Source organism: Diabrotica virgifera, chromosome 8 (assembly GCF_917563875.1).
Source record: "Diabrotica virgifera virgifera chromosome 8, PGI_DIABVI_V3a".
NCBI lineage: Eukaryota > Metazoa > Arthropoda > Insecta > Coleoptera > Chrysomelidae > Diabrotica > Diabrotica virgifera.
In genome coordinates, this window is record NC_065450.1 from 87,671,531 (window position 1) to 87,689,064 (window position 17,534).

Here is a 17,534-nt window from a genome sequence, read left to right on the forward strand (position 1 = left end):
ATATACTCGAAAACACAGATTTTTAAGATGTGATTAACGATTTTGCTCAACTCAAATCTAGAAGGGTGCCTCCTCAATCAGCGTAGATAGGTACTTATAAGGACTAATCGTGGATGCTAATTACTTTGTGTGTATTACATTATTTTAATTATCTATTCATATACGTAATATTTAATATTACTGTAGAGATATAAAAATAAAGATAAAATTGTGCATATCTATCTATGTTCTTTTCCTATTCTAACAAAATAGTGCTTTATGCTTTATTGTAGGCCAAGGGACCCATTTTCCTAACGTGCCCAAGGCCTCTAATAGGTAAAAGACGGACCTTTTTGATTATAAAATCTTATGTAATTATGTTGTTCTGAAGCTATTTTTATTCAGATTAAATAAAATATCAGAAGAATTTGTTACTAAGCAACAACATTTTTGTTTAATTTAGTATTATTTTGTATTTTGAGAACGACACCCGACTGGGGCGTCGAAACGTTAATAAAATCTTTTTTTGGTAAAATTGTGGCTTATTTCCCATTGAAAATAGTTGATTATAAAATCTTACCTTGCTATTAAAGAGAGAGCTACAGGAAAGGGTTTCAAATTCTTGTTTCCTGTGAGGTATTCGCTAAGTGTTTGACTAGCTTCGCTTTTGCAATATCTTCCTCTGCAACCAAAATATAATCCAGTCAATGCTGATAGCAACAGCATGGCCGAGAAGACAGCATAATCAACGATATCGAAATGGTAGATGTCCTTAAGAAGAAGACTTTTGAACGTCATTTTTCTGTAACAGTAAAATAATACATGAATAAGTAACAATGTATTTGAATGACGTGTTTAAAATCAAAAAACTATTATATTAGTAATATCCCAGATAACGGCAGTGCTCGCCAGTGAGCACTTTCAAGATGAAAAATTAATAAATACTCATCGAAATATCGAATTCAACAGAATTAAATGTAGTTTCAATCTAAGCCACAGACCGCAATTCCTGATAATTTCAACACTGTTTTATAGTGTTATAGAATATATATATATATATATATATATATATATATATATATATATATATATATATATATATATATATATAAAAAAACAAAATATGCACAAGATGGAATGCAATCATAGACACGTGTTTCTGACTTATTAGTCGTCATCAGTATGATATAGCTAAACAGGAGCAATGCAACCAATTTGTGGCTATAATGTTAGAAGACCCTCAGGATTCGAGAGCAACAACTAACAAATCCACGGAGGAAGCTACAGCTACCTGAGGCAAGGAATGCCAAACGTTTAGAACGTTTTAAACAATCAAACAAGGAGAGGTTAGCGCGAGTTAATAAATATCGGCATGGCTCGCAATAAGTATGAAAAACAAAATATGCACAAGATGGAATGCAATCATAGACACGTGTTTCTGACTTATTAGTCGTCATCAGTATGATATAGCTAAACAGGAGCAATGCAACCAATTTGTGGCTATAATGTTAGAAGACCCTCAGGATTCGAGAGCAACAACTAACAAATCCACGGAGGAAGCTACAGCTACCTGAGGCAAGGAATGCCAAACGTTTAGAACGTTTTAAACAATCAAACAAGGAGAGGTTAGCGCGAGTTAATAAATATCGGCATGGCTCGCAATAAGTATGAAAAACAAAATATGCACAAGATGGAATGCAATCATAGACACGTGTTTCTGACTTATTAGTCGTCATCAATATGATATAGCTAAACAGGAGCAATGCAACCAATTTGTGGCTATAATGTTAGAAGACCCTCAGGATTCGAGAGCAACAACTAACAAATCCACGGAGGAAGCTACAGCTACCTGAGGCAAGGAATGCCAAACGTTTAGAACGTTTTAAACAATCAAACAAGGAGAGGTTAGCGCGAGTTAATAAATATCGGCATGGCTCGCAATAAGTATGAAAAACAAAATATGCACAAGATGGAATGCAATCATAGACACGTGTTTCTGACTTATTAGTCGTCATCAGTATGATATAGCTAAACAGGAGCAATGCAACCAATTTGTGGCTATAATGTTAGAAGACCCTCAGGATTCGAGAGCAACAACTAACAAATCCACGGAGGAAGCTACAGCTACCTGAGGCAAGGAATGCCAAACGTTTAGAACGTTTTAAACAATCAAACAAGGAGAGGTTAGCGCGAGTTAATAAATATCGGCATGGCTCGCAATAAGTATGAAAAACAAAATATGCACAAGATGGAATGCAATCATAGACACGTGTTTCTGACTTATTAGTCGTCATCAGTATGATATAGCTAAACAGGAGCAATGCAACCAATTTGTGGCTATAATGTTAGAAGACCCTCAGGATTCGAGAGCAACAACTAACAAATCCACGGAGGAAGCTACAGCTACCTGAGGCAAGGAATGCCAAACGTTTAGAACGTTTTAAACAATCAAACAAGGAGAGGTTAGCGCGAGTTAATAAATATCGGCATGGCTCGCAATAAGTATGAAAAACAAAATATGCACAAGATGGAATGCAATCATAGACACGTGTTTCTGACTTATTAGTCGTCATCGGTATGATATAGCTAAACAGGAGCAATGCAACCAATTTGTGGCTATAATGTTAGAAGACCCTCAGGATTCGAGAGCAACAACTAACAAATCCACGGAGGAAGCTACAGCTACCTGAGGCAAGGAATGCCAAACGTTTAGAACGTTTTAAACAATCAAACAAGGAGAGGTTAGCGCGAGTTAATAAATATCGGCATGGCTCGCAATAAGTATGAAAAACAAAATATGCACAAGATGGAATGCAATCATAGACACGTGTTTCTGACTTATTAGTCGTCATCAGTATGATATAGCTAAACAGGAGCAATGCAACCAATTTGTGGCTATAATGTTAGAAGACCCTCAGGATTCGAGAGCAACAACTAACAAATCCACGGAGGAAGCTACAGCTACCTGAGGCAAGGAATGCCAAACGTTTAGAACGTTTTAAACAATCAAACAAGGAGAGGTTAGCGCGAGTTAATAAATATCGGCATGGCTCGCAATAAGTATGAAAAACAAAATATGCACAAGATGGAATGCAATCATAGACACGTGTTTCTGACTTATTAGTCGTCATCAGTATGATATAGCTAAACAGGAGCAATGCAACCAATTTGTGGCTATAATGTTAGAAGACCCTCAGGATTCGAGAGCAACAACTAACAAATCCACGGAGGAAGCTACAGCTACCTGAGGCAAGGAATGCCAAACGTTTAGAACGTTTTAAACAATCAAACAAGGAGAGGTTAGCGCGAGTTAATAAATATCGGCATGGCTCGCAATAAGTATGAAAAACAAAATATGCACAAGATGGAATGCAATCATAGACACGTGTTTCTGACTTATTAGTCGTCATCAGTATGATATAGCTAAACAGGAGCAATGCAACCAATTTGTGGCTATAATGTTAGAAGACCCTCAGGATTCGAGAGCCATGCCGATATTTATTAACTCGCGCTAACCTCTCCTTGTTTGATTGTTTAAAACGTTCTAAACGTTTGGCATTCCTTGCCTCAGGTAGCTGTAGCTTCCTCCGTGGATTTGTTAGTTGTTGCTCTCGAATCCTGAGGGTCTTCTAACATTATAGCCACAAATTGGTTGCATTGCTCCTGTTTAGCTATATCATACTGATGACGACTAATAAGTCAGAAACACGTGTCTATGATTGCATTCCATCTTGTGCATATTTTGTTTTTCATACTTATTGCGAGCCATGCCGATATTTATTAACTCGCGCTAACCTCTCCTTGTTTGATTGTTTAAAACGTTCTAAACGTTTGGCATTCCTTGCCTCAGGTAGCTGTAGCTTCCTCCGTGGATTTGTTAGTTGTTGCTCTCGAATCCTGAGGGTCTTCTAACATTATAGCCACAAATTGGTTGCATTGCTCCTGTTTAGCTATATCATACTGATGACGACTAATAAGTCAGAAACACGTGTCTATGATTGCATTCCATCTTGTGCATATTTTGTTTTTCATACTTATTGCGAGCCATGCCGATATTTATTAACTCGCGCTAACCTCTCCTTGTTTGATTGTTTAAAACGTTCTAAACGTTTGGCATTCCTTGCCTCAGGTAGCTGTAGCTTCCTCCGTGGATTTGTTAGTTGTTGCTCTCGAATCCTGAGGGTCTTCTAACATTATAGCCACAAATTGGTTGCATTGCTCCTGTTTAGCTATATCATACTGATGACGACTAATAAGTCAGAAACACGTGTCTATGATTGCATTCCATCTTGTGCATATTTTGTTTTTCATACTTATTGCGAGCCATGCCGATATTTATTAACTCGCGCTAACCTCTCCTTGTTTGATTGTTTAAAACGTTCTAAACGTTTGGCATTCCTTGCCTCAGGTAGCTGTAGCTTCCTCCGTGGATTTGTTAGTTGTTGCTCTCGAATCCTGAGGGTCTTCTAACATTATAGCCACAAATTGGTTGCATTGCTCCTGTTTAGCTATATCATACTGATGACGACTAATAAGTCAGAAACACGTGTCTATGATTGCATTCCATCTTGTGCATATTTTGTTTTTCATACTTATTGCGAGCCATGCCGATATTTATTAACTCGCGCTAACCTCTCCTTGTTTGATTGTTTAAAACGTTCTAAACGTTTGGCATTCCTTGCCTCAGGTAGCTGTAGCTTCCTCCGTGGATTTGTTAGTTGTTGCTCTCGAATCCTGAGGGTCTTCTAACATTATAGCCACAAATTGGTTGCATTGCTCCTGTTTAGCTATATCATACTGATGACGACTAATAAGTCAGAAACACGTGTCTATGATTGCATTCCATCTTGTGCATATTTTGTTTTTCATACTTATTGCGAGCCATGCCGATATTTATTAACTCGCGCTAACCTCTCCTTGTTTGATTGTTTAAAACGTTCTAAACGTTTGGCATTCCTTGCCTCAGGTAGCTGTAGCTTCCTCCGTGGATTTGTTAGTTGTTGCTCTCGAATCCTGAGGGTCTTCTAACATTATAGCCACAAATTGGTTGCATTGCTCCTGTTTAGCTATATCATACTGATGACGACTAATAAGTCAGAAACACGTGTCTATGATTGCATTCCATCTTGTGCATATTTTGTTTTTCATACTTATTGCGAGCCATGCCGATATTTATTAACTCGCGCTAACCTCTCCTTGTTATATATATATATATATATATATATATATATATATATATATATATATATATATATATATATATATATATATATATATATATATATATATATTTATATATATATATATATATATATATATATAAAGAAGTTTGGTATTATTGACTGACAATATGCAGACTTTAGTTTTTTATTGAGGTTGCAGTCATTTATTTCTAAGGGGCAGGGTAAGAGAAACTCTGTGTTATAATCAAGCTTTCGCAAAATTTATTTGCTTCGTCAGGATTAGCTTAAATTATTATATAGTTATAAATAAATACAACGAAATGAAAGAACATTGCATAAAAATTAGTACAAAAACTTACAACGTGAGGTTTGTTCCTTAATTTGACATTTCTACAAAACATAAAATATCTAAAAAAATCTTTATCCTAATGGTTTTCAAGTTTCAATGTTTTAATTTTTACAATTCATGATAAAAAATATGATTTAATAATTTAGTTCTAAATTTGACTAATGCCAGAAAGACACTTAAATAATGTCAAAAAGACACTCGTAGGTATTTGTTTATTTGATTTTAAGTTGTTAAGAACTAGATTTTTGATTATTACTTGCTTGTGCATTTTAAAATTTTAGAAGTTATAGATATATATATATTGAATACCAAATACCCAATAACCAAAAATATATTAAATACCAAATAAATATGTAAATGAATGAATGAATACCAAATACCTATATATATGGCATTTATAGATTTTGAAAAGGCATTCGACTCTATAGAACACTGGGCAGTGAAACAATCACTACACAATAGCAGAGTAGATTACAGGTATACAGAACTAATCTCTAATATATATAGTAAGGCCACAACTACGATCCAACTTGAAACAGAATACATATCTCATATCTATCAAAAGGGGCGTTAGATAGGGAGATACGATTTCGCCGAAACTCTTTAACCAAGCACTAGAAGACATTTTTAAGAGATTACAATGGGAAGAATATGGAATCATTATTAACGGCCAATATTTAAATCACCTAAGGTACGCTGACGACATTTTCTATATTCAATTTTATTATTTGTCCCAAGTATATGTATCATTCACTTCCTCTATTTGGTTTTGTTTAACTACGATTCTTAACTCATCTTCTTGATTTGTTATTACTTTTGTTTTGCTGTAATTCATATTTAATCCAACTTTACTGGCTTCTTGGTCTAATTGTTGTATCATTATTTGTATTTATCCCGTATCTGTAGCGATAAGGACGATGTCGTCAGCGTACCTTAGGTGATTTAAATATTGGCCGTTAATAATGATTCCATATTCTTCCCATTATAATCTCTTAAAAATGTCTTCTAGTGCTTGGTTAAAGAGTTTCGGCGAAATCGTATCTCCCTATCTAACGCCCCTTTTGATAGATATGAGATATGTATTCTGTTTCAAGTTGGATCGTAGTTGTGGCCTTACTATATATATTAGAGATTAGTTCTGTATACCTGTAATCTACTCTGCTATTGTGTAGTGATTGTTTCACTGCCCAGTGTTCTATAGAGTCGAATGCCTTTTCAAAATCTATAAATGCCATATATATAGGTATTTGGTATTCATTCATTCATTTACATATTTATTTGGTATTTAATATATTTTTGGTTATTGGGTATTTGGTATTCAATATATATATATCTATAACTTCTAAAATTTTAAAATGCACAAGCAAGTAATAATCAAAAATCTAGTTCTTAACAACTTAAAATCAAATAAACAAATACCTACGAGTGTCTTTTTGACATTATTTAAGTGTCTTTCTGGCATTAGTCAAATTTAGAACTAAATTATTAAATCATATTTTTTATCATGAATTGTAAAAATTAAAACATTGAAACTTGAAAACCATTAGGATAAAGATTTTTTTAGATATTTTATGTTTTGTAGAAATGTCAAATTAAGGAACAAACCTCACGTTGTAAGTTTTTGTACTAATTTTTATGCAATGTTCTTTCATTTCGTTGTATTTATTTATAACTATATAATAATTTTAGCTAATCCTGACGAAGCAAATAAATTTTGCGAAAGCTTGATTATAACACAGAGTTTCTCTTACCCTGCCCCTTAGAAATAAATGACTGCAACCTCAATAAAAAACTAAAGTCTATATATATATATATATATATATATATATATATATATATATATATATATATATATACAAAATGTTCGTTTTTCTAAATCTGACTGCATTTAAAATTGGGCCAAATCCCATCTTAAATTTTAAGAAAAGACTCGCCCATCCATATGTCAACCATCCATTTTGGTCAAAGGGTGGGGATTTTACGGCTCCTTCCATTTAGGGTCTGTTTTTCGTTCTCGTCAGGAAAAATCACAAAAATTTCGCAAATTTTAGTCCGACCTTTGCGGCTTCTGATAGTACTGATCATTAGCTTTCCAACGCATGTCCAATTATGAAAATCGGTTATACCATTCAAAAGTTACGGAGCTCAGAAATATGACTCAATTTCTATTTAAAAAGGGGAAAGTGTTTTAATGTATGTATTTGTGTGGAAAATTTACACCGATCTGAATTTTTTTCTGTGTTTCTAGAGGGGGTCAAGGCCGATTCAGAACGGGTGTGTAGTATGTGACTTTTGACCACCCATAAGCCAGCTATAGGACTATAAATAGGACAGCTATTATAGGTACGTACAAAACGGCATATTTTTTGGGGGTATATAGGTATATTGGGTTCAAGAAGAGACAAATATACCAAATCAATAGCGTTGAGTTAAGCTTTCAAATGGTCAGGATCAGATATATACAGTATAACCGAAAAACTGAAAAACTAAACTTAGAAAATTTTGGTTTTTCAACACTTACTCAAAATTTCAACCTACGAATTGCGTCAATAACTGAGCGTTTGTAGAAGAACTCTAGACGCGTCTAACGGTGTATATATAATCTATTTATATGTAATATATAAATCTATTACTTATGGGAAAAATGGTTTTACGAGCTAAATAATTCCTGCAATACCTTCAGTTATCATACTTGAACTTGATACCAATTATGAAAAGATATCAGATACTACTTATGAATACGTTTCAAACTCATGTTTAGTGATCAAAATCGGTTAAGCCGTTTAGAAATTATCAAACTCGAAAAGTATAGTCCATTTACCCGTTATCGCCGAAATAGTTTATGTAGTTGTAGTGGTTACGACGCTAAATTTGATCGGGCAATCCTAGTTCATTTGCCGGCCATCCCAATATTTTTTTATTCAATCCATTTCGAATAGAAAAAAATCTAGTGTACATTCGGTGTACACAAAAAATTATATTGAAAAAAAAGTATTAGGATGGTTGGGATATGAACTCTGATTATCCTATCACAAGTTTAGTGTCGTAACCAGTAGATCATTTGGGAGATAATGCGAAAGAGGTGACCATTTATAACTATTAACGTGTAATCGGGAAACATTACATTCAACTTCATATATTTATTTTATATAAAACTTTGAAAAACTCCTGATACAGGAATAAAAAACCGCTAAACGCCATAAAAATGAGTAGCGCATACCTACGTTATTTCAGCTACAATAGAGCTGATATGAATATTACGTGGCGCGAAAATGTATTTTCTATTTGATAAAAAATAAAATTTTAGTTTTCTTTTGAAAGATTTTTCCATAATATTTGCTAAATTTGAAGTACAAAAGAACATCTAAATGCAAAACTGTATTAACGTTATTTTTTATTATTGCATAACGCAAATATTATGGAAAAATAATTCAGAATAAAACTAGAATTTTATTTTCCATCAAAATGAAAATACATTTTCGCGCCACGTAATATTCATATCAGATCTTTTGCGGCGTTTAGCGCTTTTTATTCTTGTTGATAGATTTACTCTGAATAGATTTTATTGTTACGTTCCCCCTGGACAGGTCACATACACCTGCACTTTTTGTCATTCAATATTTTGGTGTGTCAAAGCTGCAGGTCCAGATCAACTACCAGCCGAAATTCTCGGAAATCGGCGGAAACTAATAGAGAAGGGGAAAATTCATGTTTTGGTAGAGTTAATCGACGTCATAAAATATACAACTGGAATAATACCAAATGAATGGTTGGTAACAACATTTGTTACCTTTCCAAACAAGAATAATGCCAAGAGTTGCTCCGATCATCGTACAATAAGTTTGATGAGTTACACACTCAAAATCCTGCTAAGAGTGATGCATAATAGAATATGCAGGAAACTAGATATAGACGCCAGCGATTCACAATTTGGATTCCGTAAAGGCCTAGGAACAAGGCATGCACTATTCGATCTTAACGTCGTCCTGTCGCAAAGATGTCTAGATATGAATCAAGAACTGTACGTGTGTTTTATAGACTATAGTAAGGCTTTTGATAGGGTTAGACATGACCAACTGATTGAAACATTCCAAAAAAGACGATTAGACCTCGAGAGATATAAGAACAATTTCAAACTTATATTATAGCCAAAAAGCAGTAGTGAGAATAGAAGACATTAGAAGAAATACAAATACAAAAAGGTGTTCGACAAGGGTGTATACTTTCACCAATATTATTTAATATATACTCGGGAGACATATTACCTAAGGCAATTGATGAACAAAACGTAGGCATAAGAATTAATGGCATAATCATAAATAACCTGAGACAAGCCGATGATGCAGCTCTTTTAGCCGAATCACCTGAAGACCTACAGATACTGCTTAATAAAGTGACCGCAGTCAGTGAAGAATATGTACTATCGCGCAACATAAGCAAGACGAAATATATGATTGTAATAACAAAGACAACTCCGGACATTCGTGAGATATATGGACAGAATCAGTCTATTAAAAGAATAAGAGAATTCAAAACCTAGGTACAACCATTAATGAAAACAATGACAGCTCTCAAGAAATATGAATCAGGATCGAACAGGCCAGAAGTACATTTACAAGAATGAAGAGGCTTCTCTGGTGTCGGGACTTAAACCTTGAGTTAAAAATACGACTGCTGAGGTGCTATCCGTATTATACAATGGGATGGAAGCGTGGACATTGAAAGAAAATTGACGTGAGGAGACTAGGGATGGCAAAAAAATTACACGTCGCGATGTTACACATCGATATATCGTATCATATGATACATCCAATGAAGATATCGATATACGATATATATCAGAGAAAATATATGGATATATGCGTTATATCGATATATTCTTATATAATTAATTAAAATAAAAGAATTACTAAAATAAACTACTAAAAATGTAAATTATAAAAAATAATAAGCAAAAGCATGAGTTTTCTTCAAAATTTAAAAGTAAAGATGCACTTACGTATAAGATCCTTTAATATTTTTAATACACACACAACAATATCAAAAGAAATATAGTATCGTATCAATACAGAATTTTTAAAACTATTACATTAAAAAGTACTTAAATTATAATTATATGTATGTTTATATACAGTGATGAGCGCACTAATAACCGGCAAAATAACGCAAAAGATGGAAAACATATTAAGTTGTGAGATAAAAGAGATGAACCAAGTGGAGGTGTTAAATTTGGCGATAGTAACTTATTGATTGACATTATATTGATTGTGTCCCACCTTTAGACGTATCGGACGAATTTGAGAAATGCCACTGTCACAGTGACATTTTTAGTTGAAGTACTCCTCTGCTACGTCTAAAGGTGGCAAACAATCAATATAATGTAAATTTATATGTTACTATCGCTAAATTTAACAACTCTACTAGTTTTATTTCTTTTTGTCTCACAATTTAATATGTTTTCCATCTTTTGCGCTATTTCGCCGGTTATTAGCACGCTCATCACTGTATATTTATGTCTTATGTATTTTTATATACAGAGTGGGCCAAAGAAAAGAGTCCACCTCGATATTTGGCAGTATTTATCAGATTTTAAGGAATTAAAAAAAAACAGATCAATTTTTAATCTAAGGGGGACACATTTTTATGGTACATATATCTGTCATTTGTCAACCCCCTCCCTTCCACTTCCCCCACCCTTCCACTTCCCCCACCCCTTATTTTTAAATAGGGAATAGGGGTCGTGTGCTAGCTCATTTGAAAGGTTATTCAATTCTCTATTCAGTAATATTAACATTGACATAATCATTTACACAGGGTGTCAAAAAAATTATTTTGAATTAAATTAATTGACAAAAAAAAGAAGAATGTATGTAATTTATTTAACTCAGAATACATTCTTCTGCGGACAGAAAACAGAAAAATGTTTATTTGATAAATAAACATTGTTTGTTGCTTAAATTCAATATTCAACCTACCAAGAGGCAAATGGGTGGCAGCTGGAGCATTGAAATTAAGCGAAAAGCAATGTTTATTTATCAAAAAACATTTTTTTCTGTTTTTCGACAGCAGTAGAATGTATTTTAAATTAAATAAATTACATACATTCTTCTTTTTGTGTCAATTAATTTAATTAAAATATTTTTTTCTTGGACACCCTATATAAATAATTATATTAATGTTAATATTACTGAATAGAGAATTGAATAACCTTTCAAATGAGCTAGCACACGACCCCTATTCCCTATTTAAAAACAAGGGATGGGGGAAGTGGAAGGGAAGGGGTTGACAAATGACAGATGTATGTACCGTAAAAATGTGTCCCCCTTAGATCAAAAATTGACCTGTTCTTTATTTCCTTAAAATCTAATAAATACTGCCAAATATCGAGGTGGACTCTTTTGTTTGGCCCATTATGTATAATATGTATTTATGAATATATTTCAAAATAAATTTAATTCTTGTGGCAGTGAATTCAAAAATATTATAGAAAAATTCAATAATAGGTATCTACTTGGACTTGGACGAATTCTCGATAGTAGATGGTAAAAACGAAATGTTTGATTCCAACCCAGTAAAATATTGACATCTTGAGTTTTAGGGTTTTAGTAAATTAAATACAATACAATTATTATAAAACTTTATAGACTGTACTACGTGAACGTAACAAATGCTAAATTTGAAATCGTTTTATTAGGGTTTACATAGCGTGCCCACTTGGAAAACATTGTTAAAAGTTAAAAATCATTATACACGGTGTCCCGAAAAGATTGGTCATAAATAATACCAGACATTCTGGGGTCAAAAATAGTTCGATTGAACCTAACTTACCTTAGTATAAATGTGCTCATAAAAAAAGTTACAACCCTTTCAAGTTGCAAAATAAAAATCGATTTTTTTCAATATATCGAAAACTGTTGAAGATTTTTTTATTGAAAATGAACATGTATCATTTTTATGGCAGGAACATCTTAAAACAAAATTATAGTGAAATTTGTCCACCCCATAAAAATTTTATGGGGGTTTTGTTCCCTTAAACCCCCCCCCCCCAAACTTTTGTGTACGTTCCAATTAATTCATTATTGTGGTACCATTAGTTAAACACAACGTTTTCAAAACTTTTTTGTCTCTTAGTATTTTTTCTGTAAGCCAGCTTTTATCAAGATGCGGCTTATTTTTTTAAATATTAACATAAAAATATTATGGGAGTTTTGTTCCTTTAAACCCCCCAAATGTTTGTGTACGTTCCAATTAAACTACTATTGTGGTACCATTAGTAAAACACAGTGTTTTTAAAATTTTTTTGCCTCTTAGTCTTTTTTGATAAATCACATTTTATCGAGATGTGGCTTCTTTTTCAAAATACATATACCTAAAAATGTAAATTATAGATAAATTTTCAGATTATTAACAAGTCTACAGTATTTCTCATGATCATCTTTCAGTGCGTCACAGTTTTTCGATTTCTTTCTAACGCATTAAATTGTATGTGACAAAAAAAAGGCACGTCGGTGATTACATTTCGTCGGTGACATTTTTATAACTTTTATTCTAGTTATTCTAGTTGTCGATAGATGGCGCCATAATAAAAAAATAATTTTTTTTAATTAGATAATAATATTACAAATATAATCTGTATAATTTATAAGACTATACAAATCAAAGAAAATACCATTTTATAAATGCAAGAAACACATTTGATTTGTTTTTATTCCACATTGAAAATAAAATGTGACAACTGTCAGATTTAACTAAAATGACATATTAGAATAAATGTCATAAATGTGTATTATCACGGACTTACCCTTTTTCCTATCATTTGTTACGCACTGAAAAATGATCATGAAAAGGACAATATAACCGTACTTAACCATATACAAATATATGTGGTGGATTCGACAAATATTCAAAATATCTCGATAAACACCGGCTTATCGAAAAAGTACTAAGAGGCAAAAAAGTTTTAAAAACATTGTGTTTAACTAACGATGCCACAATAATAATTTAATTGGAACGTACACAAAAGTTTGGGGGGGTTTAAGGAAACAAAACCCCCATAAAATTTTATGGGGTGCACAAATTTTACTTTAATTTTTTTTAAGATGTTGCTGCCATAAGAATGCCACATGTCCATTTTTAATAAAAAATCTCTAAAAGCTTTCGATATAAGAAAAAAAATCGATTTTCATATTGTAACTTCAAAGGGATGTAACTTTTTTATGTGCACTATTGTATATAGGAAAGTGAGGTTCAATCAATCTATTTTTGACCCCAGAATCTGTGATATAATTTATGACCAATCTTTTTGAGACACCCTGTATATATGGTACTACTAGGAGAGTGCAATTAGAACAAAATATGCATTGTTTCGAAAAAATTCAAACAAGCTTATATTTTTCTAAAACTTGTTTTGTTAGTTTATATACATTTTAAAGTAGAAAGTTCTACTCGCAGATTTGGCCGCTAATTGTTTATTAATTGTTTAAACAATAACAATTGTTTTGTGTAAATAATTTTAAAAATATAATTTTTTTAAGCTCCATTTAATTTACAATCTGTTATCACTCGTAACAATAAGTAAATTTTATGACAATTATTAGAAGAACAAATGACATGTAGGAATTCTCTCCAGTGAGAGGCTTCCTTTAACATATAATTAACAAGCAAAGTTAATAATGTAGTGGTAAATGTTAATTAATTTTATTTAAATCTGTTTAAGAAGTCTGTAGGCTTAAAACGCTTTAGTCGACGCACTTCATCGTTGACATTAAACAGTTCGCGCACTAAGTGATTAGAGAGAGCACTAGTTTTGTTTTTGTATTTTTCACTGTACTTTGTGACTTCAGTTTTTATGGATTAAACTTGGAGGTCTTTTTCTATGTTGTTCGAAACATACCACGGAGCATTGGCTATAATTCGAAGAACTTTGTTCTGGAATCTTTGTAGGATTTCTAGGTTTGAATTGCTAGCAGAACCCCATAATTGAATTCCATACGTCCATTGATTTATTTGTGAGATTTAATTGTGATTTTCTGCCAATAAGCCAGTAAAGTTGTCTTAGTTTGAGACCCAATTGTTTTCGTTTTGTAAATATATGTGTTCTCCATGTTAATCTTCTGTCAAGATGTAAACCTAAATATTTGACTTCATTTCTGAGTAATTATTTGATTATTTAATAACACTGCTGGACATATACCTCTTCTTAGTGTAAAGGTAACATGGATTGATTTTGTCTCATTAACTCGAATTTTCCATTTTTTTAACCATGCTTGGATATTATTAAGGCTGGCTTGTAAGTTTCTTGAGGCAGTTACTGGATCATGATGTGAGGCGAGTATTGCAGTGTCATCTGCAAAGGTTGCTGTTATTGTAGTTCTTGAAGTTGGTAGATCTGCAGTAAAAAGCTGGTACAGCATTGGTCATAACACGCTGCCTTGCGGTACTCCTGATTTTATTTGGTATAATTCTGAATATTCTGAATGGTATTTAACTGAAAAGAATCTGTCAGATAAGTAAGACTTTAGAAGTTCATAATACGGATGAGGCAATAGGTTTTTTAGTTTATAGAGTAGACCTTTGTTTGTGCCAGACTTTATCGAACGCTTGGCTTATGTCAAGAAACGCTGCTGAGCAATATCGCTTATTTTCAAAGTCGTTGCTGACATGTTTTACTAATCTATGGACTTGCTCTATGGTTCCATGTTCTTGTCTAAACCCAAACTGATGTTCTGGTATGAGATTTTTGCTATCTAGTATTGGCTTGATGCTTTTCATTATTAATTTTTCCAGCATTTTGGAAAGCACATGCAGTAAACTTATTGGCCTATATGATGTTAATTCCTCTAGTTTTTTCCTGGTTTTGGGATCATAATTATTATAACTGCCATTTTCAGTTGTTGCGGAAAATAATTTAATCTTATTATTGCATTAAAAATTTGTAATATTGCCGTTATTCCTTTCTTTGTTAATTCTTGTAGTATCCTACCCGTTATCAGATCATAACCAGGAGCTTTTTTAGGATTAATTTCTTTCATTATTACATCTTTAACTTCATTGTACGTAAATTTCGGTATGGGCAGCTCCATTTGGTAAGGTTCATTTAGTCTATTTATTTCCTCCAATTCTTCAAGTGTTGATTCCAAGCTGTTTGGTTGAAAGACTTGTGAGAGATAGCCACCAAAGGCATCTGCCTTCTCCATGTTATTTCTTGCCCATTTGCCATTGTTTTTTATTGGTGGTATTGGTGTCTGAGGACTTTTTAGTTTCCTTGTGGCTTTCCATAGTGAGTAGTCGGTGGCTTCTGTTGGTGTAAGCTCTTCTAAGTATCTTTGTATAGAATCATTTTTTACTTCAAGTAATATTTTTTTTAGTTCCCTTGCTGCTTTATTAAATTTATTTTTATTGCTCACTGTTCTGTTTTGTTGTCAATTTCTTCTTAGCCTTCTTTTCTTTAAATTTTTTCTTTTATAGTTGGAGGGCAGGATTCTTTTCTTGTTGACTGTTTGTAGTTTGAAGTTGCTGCCCATGAAGCTTTCTGTATGTTTTTTATGAGGTTAGTTATCGCCCATTCAATATCTGCAGGTGTTTTTAATGGTATTTTTAAATCTATTGCTTCATCTAATACTTCTTGAAAAGTATCCCAATTGGTCTTTTTATTGCACAGAGCGGGTGGATTTGGATTCTGAGTTATATCGGAGTACATGTTCATAAGGACTGGAGTGTGATCCGAAGACATGTCTAAGCTGGATGTTGCTGTGACTAGTTTACTGTCAATTCCTTTTGTGATATAGAAATCAAGAAGGTCTGGCATTTTATAAGGGTCCGAAGGCCAATATGTGGGTTCTCCTGTTGACAGGTAGTTTAGATTATTGCACTGCATTGCAGTTAGTAGTTCACGACCCTTAGTAGTTGTAACTCTCGCACCCCATACTGTGTTTTTAGCGTTGTAATCTCCACCCGCTATAAATTTGTTTCCAAGCGTTTTGAAGAAAATCTCATAGTTGTCTCTTTTATTGTTGTGCTTGGGAGGGCAGTATACAGCAGATATTTTGGTGATTCCAGTAACTCCTTCTATTGCAATAGTAGTGGCTTTTAGGTGATTTTCTGTAAATCTTTCCAATTCGTGATGTTTGATTGAGTTTCTTATTAGTATTGCTGTGCCTCCATATGCAGTCTCATCTGGATGGTTGGTAAAGTAAATTTTGTAGTTAGCTAGGGCTAGGTGACTTTTATTTGTGAAGTGAGTTTCAGTAGCTAGCATGACATCTATTTCATTGTTGGTTATGAAACTTTTGAGTTCATGAGTATGCTGGTTTAAGCCGTTTGCATTCCATAATGCAAAATATAATGCATATTAAAAATATAATTAAATTCATCATTTTACTCTGATCTAATATATTTCTATTTTGTTTTTGATTATGCTGAATCCGAATATGACATTGCAATTTGAAAAATCTTATGCAGAAGTTCTTATTCAGTATGTCTGCGTAGCTAGGAACCACATGGAAAACTTTTTCATTATCAATTTTACGAAAAAAAAGTTATTCTTCATAAAATGCTCTGGATAGTCAAAAATCTAAAACTAAACCATCAGATATCAAATTTTATCAATTTTATACGAGTTATGTCAAAAATATGAATTTCGTTAAAGAATAAAGTACCTTTATATTCCAGAATATCAAAAATGCTATTATCAACAGTTGTTTGAAATTAAAAACTATGTTTAAATATACACTGGCGGGCAAAAAATTTAGGTCACTAGATGAATAATACACGTTTGATGCCTCGAATTTCCTCAACCTGTTGTCCGATTTGAGTGATTTTTAGTATCTTATAGCTTTACTATTTAAGAAACTCAATGTATTAATATTGTTGCCAGACAGGTAAATGTCATTTTATATCGGGTGTAACAATCATACTGTGTTTTTTTCTTAAAATTCGGAACACTCTGTGGAATTTTATAACATAGATATAATATTGAAATTAAAACTCAATTGTAGCCATAGGCTTTCTTAACATTTTCTTTT

The 17,534-nt window shown here is 32.9% G+C and overlaps 1 protein-coding gene across 5 annotated transcripts in view; it reads right to left on the bottom strand.

The window, feature by feature from the left end:
• Positions 1-17,534, bottom strand: part of LOC126890780 (sodium-coupled monocarboxylate transporter 1) — a 315,978-nt gene that overhangs the window by 160,997 nt on the left and 137,447 nt on the right. For all 5 annotated transcript variants that reach the window (XM_050659968.1, XM_050659969.1, XM_050659972.1 and 2 more), the window contains exon 2: positions 560-781. In XM_050659968.1, the coding sequence (XP_050515925.1) occupies positions 560-781 (222 nt within the window). The remainder of the gene's footprint in view (positions 1-559; positions 782-17,534) is intronic.